At 41.9% G+C, this 16,626-nt stretch overlaps 10 protein-coding genes across 12 annotated transcripts in view; 1 reads left to right on the top strand and 9 right to left on the bottom strand.

The window, feature by feature from the left end:
- Positions 1–964: 964 nt before the first annotated feature.
- On the bottom strand, positions 965–2,386 carry LOC145702918 (uncharacterized). The gene is made up of 3 exons (XM_081780214.1): positions 2,049–2,386; positions 1,334–1,659; positions 965–1,292 (listed from the first exon to the last, which is right to left on the bottom strand). Exons 1-3 carry the CDS (start codon positions 2,171–2,173, stop codon positions 1,039–1,041), a joined length of 705 nt encoding a protein of 234 aa, XP_081636340.1. The 5' UTR covers positions 2,174–2,386; the 3' UTR covers positions 965–1,038.
- Positions 2,387–2,493: 107 nt separating this feature from the next.
- LOC145702521 (intraflagellar transport protein 74 homolog) lies at positions 2,494–4,433 on the bottom strand. Its single transcript, XM_081779752.1, has 6 exons — positions 4,127–4,433; positions 3,065–4,084; positions 2,906–3,020; positions 2,773–2,863; positions 2,653–2,730; positions 2,494–2,613 (listed from the first exon to the last, which is right to left on the bottom strand). Exons 1-6 carry the CDS (start codon positions 4,422–4,424, stop codon positions 2,560–2,562), a joined length of 1,656 nt encoding a protein of 551 aa, XP_081635878.1. The 5' UTR covers positions 4,425–4,433; the 3' UTR covers positions 2,494–2,559.
- A 124-nt stretch (positions 4,434–4,557) lies between these two features.
- On the bottom strand, positions 4,558–4,940 carry LOC145706070 (large ribosomal subunit protein eL29-like). The gene is made up of 2 exons (XM_081783587.1): positions 4,764–4,940; positions 4,558–4,719 (listed from the first exon to the last, which is right to left on the bottom strand). The coding sequence occupies exons 1-2, from the start codon at positions 4,881–4,883 to the stop codon at positions 4,663–4,665; spliced, it is 177 nt and encodes a 58-aa protein (XP_081639713.1). The 5' UTR covers positions 4,884–4,940; the 3' UTR covers positions 4,558–4,662.
- LOC145706054 (putative tubulin polyglutamylase TTLL9) lies at positions 4,938–6,355 on the bottom strand. Its single transcript, XM_081783572.1, has 2 exons — positions 6,136–6,355; positions 4,938–6,088 (listed from the first exon to the last, which is right to left on the bottom strand). The coding sequence occupies exons 1-2, from the start codon at positions 6,333–6,335 to the stop codon at positions 5,020–5,022; spliced, it is 1,269 nt and encodes a 422-aa protein (XP_081639698.1). The 5' UTR covers positions 6,336–6,355; the 3' UTR covers positions 4,938–5,019.
- A 39-nt stretch (positions 6,356–6,394) lies between these two features.
- On the bottom strand, positions 6,395–7,068 carry LOC145706067 (uncharacterized). Its single transcript, XM_081783584.1, has 3 exons — positions 6,846–7,068; positions 6,597–6,805; positions 6,395–6,552 (listed from the first exon to the last, which is right to left on the bottom strand). The coding sequence occupies exons 1-3, from the start codon at positions 7,024–7,026 to the stop codon at positions 6,469–6,471; spliced, it is 474 nt and encodes a 157-aa protein (XP_081639710.1). The 5' UTR covers positions 7,027–7,068; the 3' UTR covers positions 6,395–6,468.
- On the bottom strand, positions 7,061–9,145 carry LOC145706069 (uncharacterized). Its single transcript, XM_081783586.1, has 4 exons — positions 9,072–9,145; positions 8,868–9,024; positions 8,798–8,820; positions 7,061–7,311 (listed from the first exon to the last, which is right to left on the bottom strand). The coding sequence occupies exons 1-4, from the start codon at positions 9,132–9,134 to the stop codon at positions 7,174–7,176; spliced, it is 381 nt and encodes a 126-aa protein (XP_081639712.1). The 5' UTR covers positions 9,135–9,145; the 3' UTR covers positions 7,061–7,173.
- A 349-nt stretch (positions 9,146–9,494) lies between these two features.
- Positions 9,495–13,563, bottom strand: LOC145706052 (dual specificity tyrosine-phosphorylation-regulated kinase 1B-like). 3 transcript variants are annotated; one of them, XM_081783568.1, is made up of 12 exons: positions 13,421–13,563; positions 12,187–12,348; positions 12,054–12,143; positions 11,883–12,013; positions 11,783–11,838; positions 11,514–11,709; positions 11,279–11,473; positions 11,111–11,234; positions 10,905–11,066; positions 10,753–10,866; positions 10,416–10,711; positions 9,495–10,375 (listed from the first exon to the last, which is right to left on the bottom strand). In XM_081783568.1, the coding sequence occupies exons 1-11, from the start codon at positions 13,480–13,482 to the stop codon at positions 10,429–10,431; spliced, it is 1,575 nt and encodes a 524-aa protein (XP_081639694.1). In that variant the 5' UTR covers positions 13,483–13,563; the 3' UTR covers positions 9,495–10,375; positions 10,416–10,428. The 3 variants fall into 3 exon arrangements, with proteins under 3 accessions (XP_081639694.1, XP_081639693.1, XP_081639696.1); XM_081783567.1 differs by having other exon boundaries at positions 10,421–10,711; XM_081783570.1 differs by having other exon boundaries at positions 10,421–10,708.
- A 34-nt stretch (positions 13,564–13,597) lies between these two features.
- On the bottom strand, positions 13,598–15,684 carry LOC145706053 (TBC1 domain family member 5-like). The gene is made up of 9 exons (XM_081783571.1): positions 15,563–15,684; positions 15,200–15,494; positions 15,039–15,160; positions 14,762–14,993; positions 14,425–14,715; positions 14,146–14,379; positions 14,030–14,102; positions 13,844–13,988; positions 13,598–13,799 (listed from the first exon to the last, which is right to left on the bottom strand). The coding sequence occupies exons 1-9, from the start codon at positions 15,624–15,626 to the stop codon at positions 13,741–13,743; spliced, it is 1,515 nt and encodes a 504-aa protein (XP_081639697.1). The 5' UTR covers positions 15,627–15,684; the 3' UTR covers positions 13,598–13,740.
- The window catches only part of LOC145706051 (uncharacterized), a 93,624-nt gene continuing 92,334 nt past the window's right edge, over positions 15,337–16,626 (top strand). The window contains exon 1 of the mRNA XM_081783566.1: positions 15,337–15,345. The gene's annotated coding sequence lies outside the window, so the exon portion shown is untranslated. The remainder of the gene's footprint in view (positions 15,346–16,626) is intronic.
- LOC145701793 (protein lin-37 homolog) lies at positions 16,027–16,601 on the bottom strand. The gene is made up of 3 exons (XM_081779008.1): positions 16,450–16,601; positions 16,144–16,403; positions 16,027–16,100 (listed from the first exon to the last, which is right to left on the bottom strand). Exons 1-3 carry the CDS (start codon positions 16,599–16,601, stop codon positions 16,027–16,029), a joined length of 486 nt encoding a protein of 161 aa, XP_081635134.1.

The raw sequence follows: 16,626 nt of genomic DNA, 5'->3' as shown, positions 1-16,626 counted from the left end.
ATGATTCCTATTGTTTGTGCCGTGAATTTTGCTATCCAAGTGATGATAATTTATGTTTATTGTAAAAGCTCTAACAATTGGTCAACTCTTATTCAAGCGAGCTTCTGGTTGACTGTATCAAATTTGGTTCTGTCGCTAATAACAATTCTTGATCTTGGTCACGATGCATGTAGAGAAGAATCTTTATCGAATAATTCTGTTAGTCCCTACCGCGTTCGAAGCGAAATAAGATTCAATTACGGAAATATGGCATGTAAGTAAACAGAAAAAATCAACATTTATAAAATATCATAGTGATGATTTCAAATGTCTTTCTTGCTGCTTTGGTGGTTGCTTTCTTGGCTCCTTGTCTTTCAAAATTTTAATTAATAATGTTATGGAAACAATTCAATACAGCTTGAGTATATTTTATTGCATTTTAGCGGGCAGGTTTTTTGGTCGAATTCATGTGTGTTATGGGAATAGGGACTGCTGAGATGATGGATGGGCTGGAGCATCGGCAAAGAGGGCATTTCTTCATTCTTCGTTGACGTTTGAGGCAGACCTCGCAGAGTTTGTGTCCACAAGAAAGGATGACTTTAGTGCGAATGAGGCAGTGAGGTCGATCGCACTGGAGTTTTCCAACGATCGCCCAGAGAGCATTGATTTCTTGTGATTTCTCGTTCATTTTTTCTTCCAAGTGGTCGAAGGAGGCTTCAAATTGGAGGAGATAATCTGTGGCTGATTTATTCATTTCTGGTGTTCTGTTGTACTTGATTCTGGAGCTGTATTTATGTGGTCAGAACAAGCGCCACCAACTGATGAGACAAACAGATGTGAGATTGCAATCTTACGAAGTCAAGGGAGTGTCCGATATCCGAGGAGGTTAGCATGCTGCCTCGATGATTTGCACCTGCGTGACCTGATTGATGTTTGCGAAAAAATATTTTCGGGGTAATTTCACACTCGTAGATTTGTACTCTGATCTGTGAACTTGGGTTTATTCTATTTTAAAATAATTATTGGGAGACGAGAGGAATGAACAGATTGCATGAAAAATCAGCATGAGCTTCGAGATGTGTCGGATGTTTCGTCGCGGATGAGTTTCGCCTTTTCGTTTTCGACCTTTTCGCTCGTTTTCTTTTGCTGCTTGTGGATATGTTCGTGCGATCGGGTGATGACAGGCTTTTTCTGAGTGATGATCTGGTCTGCTCGGCCAGTTCGGGAAGAGTTTTCGGAGGAGTATGCAGAATCACTGGCATGCATGCAACAAAGGATTGAGCAGAGTCTCGAAAGGGCGCATTTGCAAATAACTACAAAAACATTGGTTTCATAATGATCAATATTGACTTACTGGCAAGAACAACAAAAATGACAGCCACAACAATGGAGATTAACCAAATCGACACTTGGGCTTGTTTTTCCTCTTGTTTCTGTACTATTGCTTCTTCTTTTTCCTCCTTCTCACATTTTATCGGAACGTTGTGGAGCGAAAATGGATCTCGGAAATATCCATCGAGATCCTTGAAGTTGTGGAGCTCGACATAGGTCTTTGGGCTTGTCTGAGGGCAATCAATTGGAACGGCGTCAACAGGGTACCCGATCTTTCGGTACAGCTCCCGGTACTCATGAAGAAGTCGTCGAGGATCCCGGTGATTTATTGGATCGCGGCAGTAGTCCCTGCAAAATATGATTGAATGGCTAAAGTTTAAACAATCAAATAAGAGCGCGAAATCGCCAAATAAGCTCTAATTACAACGCTGATAAAAGAGACTTAGCCAAAATAATGCGGCTTGGTTTTGCTAGCGGCGCTTGAAGAATTGATTTTATCAGAATATCAGCTCTAAATTCCTCTCAAGATTTAGTTATTTTCGAGCTACTACGGTCATTACAAAAACGTTTATAAGTACTGAAGATAGTATTAATTCTCACAAAAGTCCAACAAAAATATAATTCAATTCGATCGAAATTTTTAGCGCTATCTACGTTATTCAGAATAATTTCTTTAGCGTTATTCAGATTATTCAGAATATTTAGAATAATAAAGAATCAAAAATAAAATAACATACAGTAGCTGTTGGATAAGGTTGTCGACTTTCGCTTGATAGATCGGATCAACCTGTACTTTGTACTGTGGATACTGGAAACAGCCCAAAACGGGCACGCCGAGCGTGAAAAGCGGCACAACTTTCATCAGAGGATTTCGTTTCGGCTCTGGATTCTCTCAAGGTGCAGCGGTTTTGTGTCCAGGCAAGCGTGTCGGGTGAATCGGGCTCATCCATTCCATGCCCCGAAGCCCGAACGGTTCACTCCATGCAGTACGACAAGCCCGCAAGTTATGTACGACGAGGAAATCAAGCTCTCTGCAATTTTACGCAATCAGAATACGATTATTGCCCTGCCTGCTTATCCCCGCCTGCGTAATAAGCATGTAAATGTCATAAAACAACAAAGTGAATCGATGACCTTTGCGCGTCCAAACTGGCCAACTTTTGTTCATTATCATCCGAAGCATTTTGTAACAGAAATATTTATTGCAAGTAGAAAAATAGAAAATGTAGAATTGAAAGTACAAGTTTTTCAAAAAGGTTGAGCTGGGGTGTTCTTGAGTCGTTCCAAAATGATTTGGTTGTACTAGAAAAATTATAAAAAATGAATATTTAAGGGATTTACCTCTCTCAAATGTTGACGGCAGCGAGATTGAAGACCAGCACAATCAATGACACGACCGGCGATGAACTCTTTGGAGGCCTAAAAATAGTAATTTTCACGAAAAAAAAGATAATGATTTACGAAGTTATTTTGCTGACTGTTAACCCATCGGCGCTCGAGGTTCTCAAGAAGCACTTGCTCGTCGTTGTTCTTTAGCTGCTCTTTGTAAATGCTGAAAAATGAATTAAGAGATAAAAGAAATCGGTGGCATTACTTGATTTCGTCGTAGAGGCGCTCATTGTCCTGCTTGATTTCCAAAATCTCATCGGTAAGCTGGCTTCTGAGCTTCTCAAGCTCTGTTTCCTTCTCCCGCTCACGCTCGCTCAGACCTAAGTGGATAAGTCAGCACAAAAGATAACAAGCGAAATCTCACCGTCTATGTCACTGAACTCCTTTATATCAACTTCGAGAGCTTGGATCTCATCATAAAGACGCTCTTTCTCGGCGAGTAATTTAGTCTCGAGCTTTTCGACCTTCGTTAGCTGACTTTGGAGCACTCGGTGGTCGTTGTCTAAGTTGACGACCGTTCCTTCGTTGTTCATCAGCTCCTTTTCTTTGAATTTGAGCGTACTTTGGATGTCTTTGAAGCCTGATGCTTTGCCGGGAATCGTTTCAGTTGCCTTTTGAATAGCTGCAGTTTGATTGAGATGATCCTGAATGATTGCTTCTGTTTCGCCGATTCGCGCTAGTTCGGCTTCTTTCAATTGAGGAAACTCGCTCATGAAGTGTTTGAATTTCTCTTCTGTTTTGCGCAGACCTTTCATACGCTGGAGTGAGCTCTCGTCAAGATCGTTCTCTAGATTTTGCAGTTCATCTGTAAGCCGATTGATTCTATCGTCAGCCTGGCTCAGCTGCTTCTCCATGAGCACCAATTGTTGATTGTCCTGCTTCGTCTGGCGAATAAGCTTTTCTCGTTCTTGCTCAGGAGTCATCTGAGCGAGCTCTTCCCGCTCCTGCTCGTTGCGACGCGACTTCAAATGAGCATATTCTGTGTACAGCGTAATCAGCTCTTTTCTTCGGGGATCATGCGAGAGATCATTTTCAAGGCGCGCTATTTCATTCCTTGTCCCCTCTATTTCGTTCTCGATCTCCTGAATTCCGTCGGTCAGTTTACCGTACACCTTTTGCTGCTTCAGAAAGGTTTCACGCTCTGTCTCATTCATGTCCTGAAACATTTGCTGTGTCTGGCTCATGTACTTTTCAATCTCGGCTTCCATCTCACGAAGGCGATTTTCTCGACTCTGACGCTCGTTGAATAAGGCACTCAAGATTTCTTGATCTTTCTCGGCTTGTTCGTCAAAGTCTTCGATCTCAAGTTCAATGTCTTTTACTTCTTGTCCTTGGTTGTGTTTTTCAAGCACTGTGTTTGCGTCTTGGAGCTTTCCCTGGAGCTCTAAAAGCCATTAATATTTCGGTATTAATAAAAATGAATAACCAGCAAGTTCAGCAGCAGTTTGACTCGCCATCGTCTTGTAAGTAATGTACGATTCTGCAGCTTCTTCTTGTTCTCCCATTTCGACGTGTAGGTTCTGGATCTCACTGTGAACCTCGCTCACTTTTGCGCCGATGAGCCCAAGCCAATAGTTTCTGTCTTGTACTTGTCGGACACCATGGGAAGTGCGAGGGTTCTTCATTCCTCCAAGCCCATGTTGAGTGAGCGGGCGGTTCTCAACACGTGGTGCATTGCCTGTTCCAGATGCATAACCGCGGGAGCCTGTCGGTGGACGCATCATGTTTAGATCCTTCTGAATGCGAAAAGAGTTATAAAAATGCGTACTATTACGATCATGGAGGAACTCGGAATAAAAACCTGCGGCTAATCTAAATTTCAAGACTGCGATTCGATGCGATAAAAGAGAGACAACGTTACTGGCGTAAAATATTTATTCCACAGCCATTGTTAAGTCCGCTGCACAATTGTCATTGTGAACAGACGTAGACAGTGTCCAGTTGAACAGCAGAACAGAGGACTTATTCCTTGGTGACCTTCTTGTTGCCCTTCTTAGCGAATCGCATGTTTCGGACGAACTAAGATGCTCGATAAGCAAATTAATTAAGAAATCTAGCGTTACCTTGGGGTCAACTCCCTTGAGAGACATCTGCTTGTAGACGCTCTTTTTTGGTCGAGGGATACCGTTTCGGTGAGCCTTCTTGTTCTGGTTGTGGTGGGAGGTGTTCTTGGACTTGGCCATTTTAAAAGTTTTTAAGTCAAATTTCTGAAAACAAATTTGATTAGAGACTTTTCTCTGGCTGAGTATAAAAAATATTCATGCAGTATAAAAATAAATAAATACAAAGATAAGTGTACAATTCGAGATTTCCTTTTTGTCATTCTTGCTCGTTGGCTTCTCGCTCTTTTCGCGAGTCTGCTTCGCGGTAGACACGGCGGAGTTGGATCTCGCGATCGGAATTGTCACAGCCGAGGTAGCAATCCAGCGATTCCGTGAGAAGGTCGAAGCCGCCGATTCTTGTCTCAGTACCGCTGAGCTTCTTCTCCATGTCGACGACATTGAATGTGTCGTCGAGTACGCGCAGCTTGAGCATCTTGTCATCTTCCGAGGAATGTGCGAACGATGGCGAAGCGTTGACTTCGATCAGCCACACATTGAGTGCCTCATCGAAGAGAACGTCATAACCGTAGAGCTCGAAGCAATGCTTGTCGTTGATGACCTTGTCCTGAACTGCGAGGAGCGAATACCAGAACATCTCGTTGATTTTTCGGAAAGCCGTGTTTGAAACTTGAATGCCTCGACTTGTCTCCAAATATCGACGAAGATTCATCAATGGCCATTTTGCGCCACGATCGGGATTGTAATCGGGCGCTGTTTTCTGAATCGCGACGTTGGTCAAGTGCACGAAGGTGTCTTCGATCTGATCGAGCGAGTATCGTGTGCCACTGAATCGCACGAACCCCTCCCGGTACACCCAAGCGCGCAGAGGAACGTATGAAGTGACCAAGACGTAAATGCGCATGTCAAACTTCTTTCCTCCGATGAGCAAGGGACGTTCGATGTATCGCTGAACAATGTAAGTTTCGGCCTCCTCGGCGTTCTCTTTTTTCTCCTTTCCGTCGCGCTTCCATTCCTGAATGTCTTTCAGATCTCGGAAAAGGAAGATCCCTCTTCCTTGCGATTTAGAAATGGGCTTCATGATCCAGATTGGCTTGTCTGCGCGGTTTTCTTTTTGGCTTCGCTCCTTTTTGAATTCCTCGACGAACATGTGCCACTGATCTGGGAGATCATATGTGGTCGGGAAGAAGCTCATGATATCGTCGATTTGGTCGCGGAGCTCGACGTCTTGAGATTTGGAAGACTTTTTCAGTTTGATGAATCGTTTTAGATTTTTAGCCAGTAGGTTTTTTCGCGTTAGTTCGTAGAATCGTGGAAAATGATTCACTCTAAAACGCGATCAATTAGAGAGAAATTAAGGAGAAGAGATGATTACCTCATATGTTCTTCGAAGTAGATTGTGTCGAATTTTTCATGCATCCAGAGCGTGTCCACCCAGAATATGTCGATGTTTTTCTCCTCTTGGTCCTTGGCATCGGTCCAGCCGGCACGGCGGCGCATTGATTTGGTGATGATGTTGTTAAAGAAACAGTTGAATTTGACGACGGGAGCGCGTTTGTCGAATCGTTTTCTCATTTTTGAGTTCGCTTCCGAGAATTTCTAAGATAAAACAAGGGGTCATTATATGATTGAAAGCATATGGGATTAACTGTTCTAGGAATGAGGCATTGGAGAGGTAAAGCATGAAGGAACTACGTAGTTACAGTAATTAAACAGGTTCTGCTTTTGGCTGGTTTTCGATGGGATCTGCACTCGGCTCGCCGAGGCCTGTGACTGCCTCTTCATTTTCGAACTGAACGTTAAATTAGCAAAAGGAGGATACCGTCTCGAGCTTACTAATTCTTTGTGTCGGTCGATTAGCTCTTTGTATGGGTCTTTGTTGAGCCCGAAGTCGTTAGCTAAAGATTCGCCCCAGGAGTCCATGTATTTGAGAGTATGCCCAGCTGCTCGAGCAGCTTTGTAGGCCATCCATTTAGGCCAGGACATTTCTTCGGGTTTCCCTTCCATCGTCATGTATTCAAGCCAGTCGCACTGTTCATCGTCGTCTTCAAAACGGTCAACGATGGTCAATAAAAAGTAAGGTACCTGATTCTTCTATTTCGTCCGCATAAAGCACACCATCAGCGCAGTGAATGACTTGTCTGTCTGAATCAGTTGTTGAATTTGTATTGGTAGTTTCTGTAGAAGCGGAGGGCTTTACGGCGTTGATGTTGACTTCGATCTCATCGGGAGAAATCGTACTCAGGTTTGTAGAATTTACGCTCATCTTAATCTGAAAGCAAAGAGTTTTTAGCGCCGGATAGAAAATGAAAATAGCGAGTGCAGAATAGATAGAATAACGCCAATTAAACGTTTGGAATGTTCAAGCTGGCAGCAAAATGAAATCTTTGAGAGATAGGTTGAAGGCTACTTTTCAGCACTTAGTCGGAGCGGCTGATTCGTGGCTGAGCGTGAGGCTGCGTCCGGCCATTAGTTCGATCTTGGCGAGGACTTCTCGTCTTCTTGCTTTCATAGCTTCCTGCTCTGCAAAACGCTGCACCATTTCATCGTGCTTGGGTGGGTTTCGAATTTAATCGGGCAATCTTGGTCCTGCTTTCTCCCTGATCTTGAAAACATAAACCAAACATATCATACATGTATGGATAGAGCTTTTAAAGATCTAGCAACTCTGCATTGGAATTCCAAAAATATCAAATATAATCAGTTTTATCGGAGTTTTTCCTTCAAAACTGGGTTGCATTTTTTGAAAATTGAACAGTGCGAGACATGAATTCAGATTAGATTTCAACTTTTTAAACGCCTGAAAACCGGTAATTTTTGGCTGATTTGTTATTCAAATGCAGAGCTAGGTCTAGGATCTGGGGTGACAGGAGGTGATCTGAAATGAGTCGCCAGAAATGAATCACCAAAAGATGTGATCGGGTTTCTCGGATCACCTCAAAAAGGTGATCGAGTCCCGATCACCAAATCAATTTCTGGGAGTTCTTCGATCACCAAATTCGGGTGATCGGATCTCCTACGTCAAATTTCGGTTCATGAAGTTTTTTAATTTCCATTTTTAACCATTTTTGTTAAGTTTTTTTATATAGTTTTTTTCTTCCGACAAAATCCCGCTTCAAGTATCAGAAAGCTTTTATACATAATTGTCATCTTCTCTTGTGGTTTGACATCAGTTGAATCATTTTTAAAATCTTCAGATTTTTTGATAGAGAGCGCGAGAGAAATCTGGTGCAAAAAGCCATCTTTCTTGAGAAATTTCACGAAAATTCGCACGTTGGAAAAACTAGGTCAAACGGATTACCACCTTCGAATTAATTGAGGGTTTTACCGACCCCGTGCATTGAGAAGTTAATCCTTTCTTTAGTTTCTTTTTCGATTTTCCGGAAATTCAGAACCCTTGCCGTTAGTAAAATGAATCCAAAGTAAAGGGTTAGTAAGTAAATTCAAAGTATAACTGAGTCGAATAAGAGGGTTGAAGCGTATTTTCATAATAGTAGAAAGTGAAATTTGGAGATTATCTCTTTAAATTTCAAATAAAGAGTGGACGAAAAAGTGATTTGACATCAAAATATCGACCCCTGCCCTGACCATAATCACACGACTTTGGTGATCGAAAATCTTTGGATCACCAGTCAGAGGTGATCTCGATCACCTAAATCACCAAAAATTCAGGCGGGTGATCGGCTCCGATCACCTCGTTTAGGTGATCCGCGGAGCTCTATCACATCTTTCGGTGATTCATTTTCGGCGACTCATTTCAGATCACCTCCGGTCACCCCAAATCCTAGACCTAGATGCAGAGTTTATCAACCTGTGGGAGATCGAAAAGGATCTGATTGTTAATTTTGGTGAAAACCGGCAATTCAGATAAAAATCGGTAAGTAAAAACCGGGAATTTCTATAGATTTCGGAAATTCCAATGCAGAGTTTGTAGAGCTCAAAAGCTCTTTCCAACCATGTGTCATATGTTGGGGGTTTATTAGAAAAGTTCGGAGCTACAGCCAAAGAAAGATTGCCCGATTAAATTCAAAACCCACCTTGGCCGTGCATTTTGCCATTTCTAAGGAAAATCGTATAAGAGTCGAGTGAAATCAAATTTATGATTACCTGCTTTGACTTGAGCGTATTTCTGCATGTCTTTCATGTCGTCTTTGAGAGATTGACGCTTCTTTAGCCGCTCAAGAATTTGTTCCTTGAGCTGTTCATTTCTTTGGTTGATTTCATTTGAATCGCCAATTTGTTGTCTACACATTTCTGCCACTTCCTGAATAATAAATTGTCTCGGGAATGCTCTAGAGATGTTTGTCTTACCGCGAATTCTTTTTCCATCTGGCCCTTTACGTCTGGAAAGAGTTGTGCTGTACTGGAAGTCATTGCATAGACAAATCTGAAGGTTTCACTTGTTAGATGGAAATTTCTAGCGAAAGTTCACAGTAGAAAATTTCAGAAAACCGAACAAAATCGAGTATGAAATCGGTTTTTCGTCGGTTTTGTCCATTCCCCTATGGTTTGTAAAGTTCTTCTTAATGAGATTGAAAAATTCATTTTCGATTACAGTATTTCCCTTTTGAGCAAATCTCTAATTGATTGAAATCTCTGTGAAAACGACAAAAGAATGTTTTATGTTTTTGGATTTGACTTGTACGAAATGCGCGCCGTTGATTGGCCGCGCGCCGCGTGGGAAATTCAAAGTTTAGATATTTTTCTGTTTCTAGTAATTAATCAAAAAAGGTTGAATTATTCGGTATTTATTCGCGTTGAACAGTCCGAATGGGATCAGAATATTTCCGTTTTAGCCTCTTCGTAGAAAAAACTCGGCAATCGAGCCCTCTTTCTTGCAAACCTTACTGCAAAGATGACATTACAGTATGGAAGTCTGAAAGAGGTTTGGACGGAAAGGGCTTGATGGAACATTCTGACGAGGAACACACAAGGGGCACACCATAAACGTGAAAGAGTGGAAGAGGGTTATTATTACGAGTCTTATCTTTTATGTTCTGTAGGATCCCTTCAGTTCAGTTTTTGCTTGGTTTCGTAAGAAATAGGACGGCTAGGAGCGAAGGAGTTACTTTGTAGGAGTTTTTTGGTCTTGCTAGAGTCAGTAGTTGAACTTGTTTTTGGTTAAGAAGCGGAACGGAATGACGATCAATAAAATAAATGATGTTAAAATATATATATATAAATATAAGTTCTGTCAGTATGTTGATATGTGAACTAACACGAAAAGCTAATAACACATCGATAATGAAAAGCATTTTTAGGGCTGTTGCGTCTAAGAAGGCCGGATAAATCGGACATAAAAATCAACAAGGAGTTGAATTTTAGGCATCCGATTTAGCCATTCTTGAAAATAGTTGCTGAGGTGTAGATTTTCTCTTGGTTTTTGTCCTGTTGAGGTGATGTTTTGCGCGGGTTTTAATGACTTCGTAAGAACATAATTTTTCATAAAAAGAGGCGAATGGATAAGAGCAGTAAAAAAGAAAGAACACGGAAAGAGGAGTAGAAAAAGAATTGGAGGAAAGGAAAGATCACCAAAAGTAGGAGTTGAGCATTTTGAGAATGTTGTCAGCTGGAATTCATGAGAGTCTTGTTGGATCACCAATTGGAAGAAAAGGCTAAATGAAAGTTAGCGCGATGGCTTATTGAAGAAGATACTGTACTTGAGCATCTAACGTCGTGGCGGAGCAGGATGTGCTAATGACGTTGTTGGATGAGCGACACGCGAGTCGTAGAGATTGTGGCCGGAATGATGCGCTACTTGAGAAGAGTGCTGTTCGTAGCCGGAGTGAGCCACCATCGTCACCGGCGGTGGAGCGACTCGGTGGATGGTTTGCTCGGTCATGATCGGTTGTTGTGGAGCCGCCACAGTTGTTGGTGCTGTCGTTGAGACGATGTTTACGGGGTGGTGCGGGACGCGCTGGAATTGGGACGTTGTTGTAGGCGTGTGACTGCTAAAAGTGCTCAAGAACAAAAGAAATGAAGGTTTTCCTACGATGGAACGTTAAAGAAAGGAGAGCGGAGCGCGTCGAAGGGTTTACAGCGCTTGACAGGATCATATTGGAGCATTCGTTTTAAAAGATCGAGGAATTTTCGGTACTCAGTCGCACTAAAAACAATTACGAACGATCAATGATTCTAATTTACCCATGTCCAGCTTCTTTGGCACGTCGACCGCCGGGCCCGCCAGTTTCTACGCCAAGAATGTCCTCGAGACGTCTATGACCAGGAGCAACATAAGACTTGTTCGGGAAGCGTTTCGTAACCCAGTGCCCATTCTTCTGCTCGAAGTACTTTTCTCTTGCTCTCCTGGTAAAGAAAGTTGAGTTTGATGAGAAGAATGAATGACTTACGGAGATCTTTCAATCATGCTATTCGGCGGAATTCCAAGAACTTCGACGATCTTCATCATTTGATCTTCTTCGTTTTGACCGGAGAAAATCGGCTCACCACAGTGCATCTCAACCAAAATACAACCTAAAAATTGGGTCTGCCGTTGAAGAACCGGTATTTTAACTCACCAAGACTCCACATGTCGATTTTCATATCATACGGAAGCCCAAGAAGCACTTCAGGACTTCTGTAAAACCTCGATTGGATATAGCTGTAGATTTTTTCTCCGACTTGACATGAGCTTCCAAAGTCGATGATTTTGATCTCAGAGCGTTTTGGATTCACCAAAAGGATATTTTCAGGTTTCAAATCGCAGTGAATAACTAAACATTGAAATCACCAGTGTTTGTGAGAAAGGCTCACTCTGGATATCTTCTCGATAAAGCTGCAGAAGGGATGTGCAAAGTTGTTGAGCAAATTTACGCGTCAGGTTAAGAGAAACACCATGGAATCGGGTCTGGCGTAACAGTTCGTAAAGGTTGTAAGAGAGCCGCTCGAAAACGAGACAGAGATGGCTTCGGAACATGAAATGTCTCTTCAGCTTCACAATGTGAAATTTCTGGAAAGATGTGTTATCTAGTGAATGCTATGAATATTATATGGAGATATATATTGATATAGACTGGGTGTACCGTATCCGGTTCTTCTGCTTGCTTCTTATTCAAAAGCTCCAAAAGACGAATTTCAACTAAAATTTAACCCTTTTTACAGTCGTCTTTTAAGATGTCGTACCTTTCGCTTGCTTGAAAAACGCAGGCTTGTTTTTTATAACTTTGATTGCTACGTCTTCGTTTGTTTCCAAGTCAATAGCCTTGACGACCTGCCCGAAGCTTCCTTTCCCCAGCACGCATTCGATTTCATACCTTTTAAACTTCAAAAAAAGGTTGAATGAAGAGAGCTTACCTATTTTCCCACTTCTCTTTCTCGCGTATAATGAGATCGTGGCGCTCATCATCGTATCCTTCATTCAGTTGCTGGCCTCGAATAGTCACCCTACCACATGATTTCAGAAGGGAACATTCACCCTTGAATTTACCGTTTACTCGGTGGATTGGTAAATCCAACGCCACTAGTACCAGGTTGAGTATCTTGCTTGGACTTTCTCTTGCGCGCGTAGTACTTTTCGTTGATGCGCTTGTAAGTGTTGATCAAGTCCACTGACAGCTTCCGCAAGGGTCCCTCCGCGAAAGGCCTTTTCCTAAATATTTTCTTCATCTCTTTATCGACCACATCGGCCAAGAGTGAGGTGAATAAACTCTCGACCTAGGTCTAGGATCGGGGGTGATCGTTGGAGATCCGAAATGACGCGCTCGAGATGAATCACCAACGAGTGGAGCGCGGGTTGTTTGGATCTCCAGAGCGCGGAGATCGAAGCTCGATCTCCAAATCAGTCCCAGGGATTTTGTCGATCTCCAATTTTCGGTGATCGGATCCCCGAATTTTCCCGACCATGGATTTCTCTCGAATACATTCATATTTTTCAGTAAATAGGGACTATGCGGGTCAGTGTCTCAAAAATTTATTAATACTAATGAGTTTGTAATGCTTATTTTCAAGAAGTAATCGCCGATAGCTTATCGCTCACCAGCCGAGCTCTAAGTGGGCGCTTTAACCAGTTAACAGGGGCGTGCAGGTTTGACCTGCACGCGTGGAAACGGTTAGCCATTCACAACCTCGGATCCTTGATTTCACTCAATCATCGACAGGCAAAAGCGTAGGCGAAATCGACCACTCTGTTAACGGGTTAACCTTTGGAAATTTAAACCGAACCAAATTTTGAATTCAAAAAATTTAAATCAAGCAGAGATAGTAAAAAGTACTTGTTTTTATCTTAAGCTTTAATCCATGCACTTTTTTGACAGAATATTTGAAATCTACTGTGCAAAATTAGTATTGTCTGAGATTTTCAAGGCTATCCGGTCAGTCGCTTCTGATATCAGTAGGCTGACAGAAGATTGTTTCAAAGTGACTCATCGACTTCGGGGATCAAAAATTTTTGGATCTCCAAGAACTGGAGATCGAGAGTGGTGATCGATCACCGCAATTTCAGAGTGGAGATCGCGCGGATCTCCACGCAATTGGAGATCCAAAGAACCCGCGCTCCACTCATTGGTGATTCAACTCGAGCGCTTCATTTCGGATCTCCAGCGATCACCCCCGATCCTAGACCTAGCTCTCGACAAAAGTATTTAGCGCCATTTTTAAACTACTTTTTTCTCATAACCGAGCTCCAATTTTAGACACGTTCTAGAGAAGAAGAGAAAAAGTACCTTGTGTCGGAAAGGGCGAGGGAGTGAACTTTTTCATTTGTTCTGGACATTTCAACATCCATTATTACGAACTCATGTCATGAGCAAATTGAGGGATAGAAGGTACGTCTCCAACTCCGATTTTTGATTCTTGTCTTAATTTATTGACTTCATTTTTAATCGTTTCTTGAATGATTTTCTTGAATGAACTTTGACGAGGAATCGAAAGAAGAGGGGTACTGTTATCTGTGATAAATTGCACGGAAAAGTAGCAGCGGTATTATTTACTTTGATCAGAAAGGAATGAATAATTTCAACTTGAAACAAAACGACTTCAAACATCAGGCTTCTTCAGCTTCCTCAATATTATCATCAGCGTTTATTTGTTTATTAAGCCACTAGAAATTTATTTCAAAGTCAGAACGAGAATAAGTTAAAATTCCTGTATCGTTGCTGGATGAATGGCTCCTTCATGCTTCTGCATGTCTTTCCACTTCAACGAGCCGCAGAGAAAGTCGCGAACTTGCTTCACTGTGGCGACTGATACCATGGTATCCCCATCTACTGCCGATCCAAGACTTGATAATTGCTAAAGACAAGTTCAAATACAGTCGTTAAGGGCTGTTTTACCTGTACAGCAGCATCAAGTCTCGCAGCGCAAAATAGACTCATCTGCCTCTGTTCTTCATACTTTTTCAAAAGACTACAATTTAAAATTAAAAAGTCGCAAGGTAAAGCAAACTCACAAATCAAACTTGCTTCTCTCAACAACAGGTTTTGCATCCGACTCGACAATGTCTTTGATCCCTTTGTCAATCTTCGAGTAAATATCGGATATTTTGTTGATTACTTGGCTGGTTTTCTGGTCGATATTTTTCTTCGTTTTGGCAAAGTTGAGACCGTGGCGAGACTTTTCAATTGTTTTCGTCTGCTCAATCACGTTGGCAACGTCGTCTGGAGAGGGATATCGCATGAGTGTGCTTTTGTTTCATTTATTTATTTGAAGCAAGGTGAGCAAAACACACCTGAGAATATTTCCCGCATCGTCATTCAGTAGCAAAACACGCTGTCCAACCAACATGGCGACAAAAAACGAGCTCACCATTTCAAGATTCGTTGCGAACAAAAAGTCCCAAACGCAAAGAAGATCTTGCATTGGAAACTCGCGACCAAAGAGGAGTCGCAGCCAGCGAACTGCGTAAACTTGGGGGAGGATGTGATGCCGCTCTAGGTGGCGGTAGAGCTCGATGTCCACGGATTTGAGGTGGTTGTGGTACACGTCGCGAATATAATATTCTAGTTCTGAGGTAGCATCTCTAAATTGATGATAAAAGGGATGAAGATTGAATAAAGTTGATTTACCTGGCTTCAGGCTCTGGATCAATATACCACTTTCTGCACTTGCGCATGACCTTACTGAACATAATGTAGCAATCAGCGGCAAGTTCAGAGCCATTCGAAATGAGGAGCAAATCTTGAGGTAGTCGTCCCACGGAGGAGAGGTGTTGAGTAGCAGCAGCGTCACAGTGGAGGGTGAAAATTATTGGCGCTAGGATTTCGTGCATTCCTTGTTTGTATCCGATTTTCGGATCAACTAAACAGCATCGTTATTTTTGATGAATTACAAGATGAAACTTACCCTTTGCGTAAAGAAATAAAAGATCGCACATGAGATTTCGAATTTTAGTCGACTGGAAGAAAGCCACTTCTGGAATAGTTCTGTCAACGTCTTGCCTGATCAACGACTTCAACTCCTCGTCCCTAAATTGCCGTCAGATGAGGTTTTCAGCTTCAGTTAACCTGAACTTCATTCTCCAACTATCATCTGGACAAATATCCGATGTACCAAGTGGATCTCCGTTGAATGATGAAGAGTCTTTGTTGCCAAACTTTAGCGAGATCTGACGATACTCGGCCCTTGAAGTTGTTATGTCCGATTTCCATGTCTCCCGAGCAGGACTTAAAACTCTAAGGTAGATTTTCCACGCCAGTCCACGAAACTTTGATCCTTTTAATTTCACATTTATGGCTAGATTGCGCACATATGTGTTGATATCTTCTCTGCCGACGAGGTCATGATATTGCGAAACGTATGCTGCAAGATACAGAATAAATATTTGATTGCGAAGTACAACCGAGGTCGAATTGTAAAAACGAACTCACCTTCTAAAGCTGCATCCGATGGAAACTCGTCGATCAGCTTCGCAATCTGAGCAGCAGATGACATTGACACTCGATTTCAAGCCTTACTTCATTCTTTAAAAAATATCTCTAGTTGAAGCAAAACCGCCAACTTGGATAGAGATGCTAATTTGAAAGACGGTGCACAATTTCGTTCTCTCGTGGGAGTTAATATACTGTATATTATATACAAGCAATTCGATATTCAGAGTTTTTTAAAAGGCAAGCAAAAAGTATAATTGGTGTTTAAAATTTGATAAAAGCATTTAACTCGAAGATAAAAAGCGATCTCGAATCAAATGATTCGAGCAATTGCTAGTGGTCGGTCAAATATGCCTTTGAAAACGCGAAAGGATAAAAGATATTAAAAATTAAAAGAAGCAAGCAACAGTTGCGGCTTTGCGTCATTGGTTTTTTATTTTCAGTAATTTGATATATTGGCAGTTTCATTCCGAGTTGGTTAGATTTTTCGCCATCTCTTGTAGCTCGTTGTAGCTCGACGCATATCGCATGTCATTCTCTAGTACGCTTTTTAATAACTAATAAAGAGACAAGACAATCACCTGCTGATCGCTTTCTCCAGCACTTCGCTATGTATTTCCAGCGAGCATGGTGCCCTCTGAATATTTTTTGCGGATCGGTTTCATCTTTTGATGCTGTGTCAGGTTTTATATCCACGGGGACCAAAGGTGAAACGAACTTGCCATCTTCGGCGAAATTGTTCCACGGAGTATCAACCGGAGGCAAGTTAGACTGGAACATTTTCTTTGCAGGAGGGCGGTAGTACTGTGTTCTTACCCAGTCGCGACAGAGACTGTATAATCTTCAAAACTGCTTTTAGGGTATCCTATTCTGTAAAATTTGCTTACGAAGTATCATCAGGAATATTTGAAAGTTCAATTTCTTTGTCTCGAATCTTGACTCGCTTTCGTCTGGGAGTTATGCCTCTCAAAGCAAGCTTCAGCTCTTCTTCAGCTTCGATCACTTCGGATGAGACTACTTCTATCTTTTCCGATGACATTGTCTGAATAGATGAATTCTTGAAA

The sequence above is a fragment of the Oikopleura dioica genome, chromosome PAR (genome assembly GCF_907165135.1).
Source record: "Oikopleura dioica chromosome PAR, OKI2018_I68_1.0, whole genome shotgun sequence".
NCBI lineage: Eukaryota > Metazoa > Chordata > Appendicularia > Copelata > Oikopleuridae > Oikopleura > Oikopleura dioica.
This window is presented reverse-complemented; position numbering and strand designations above follow the sequence as displayed.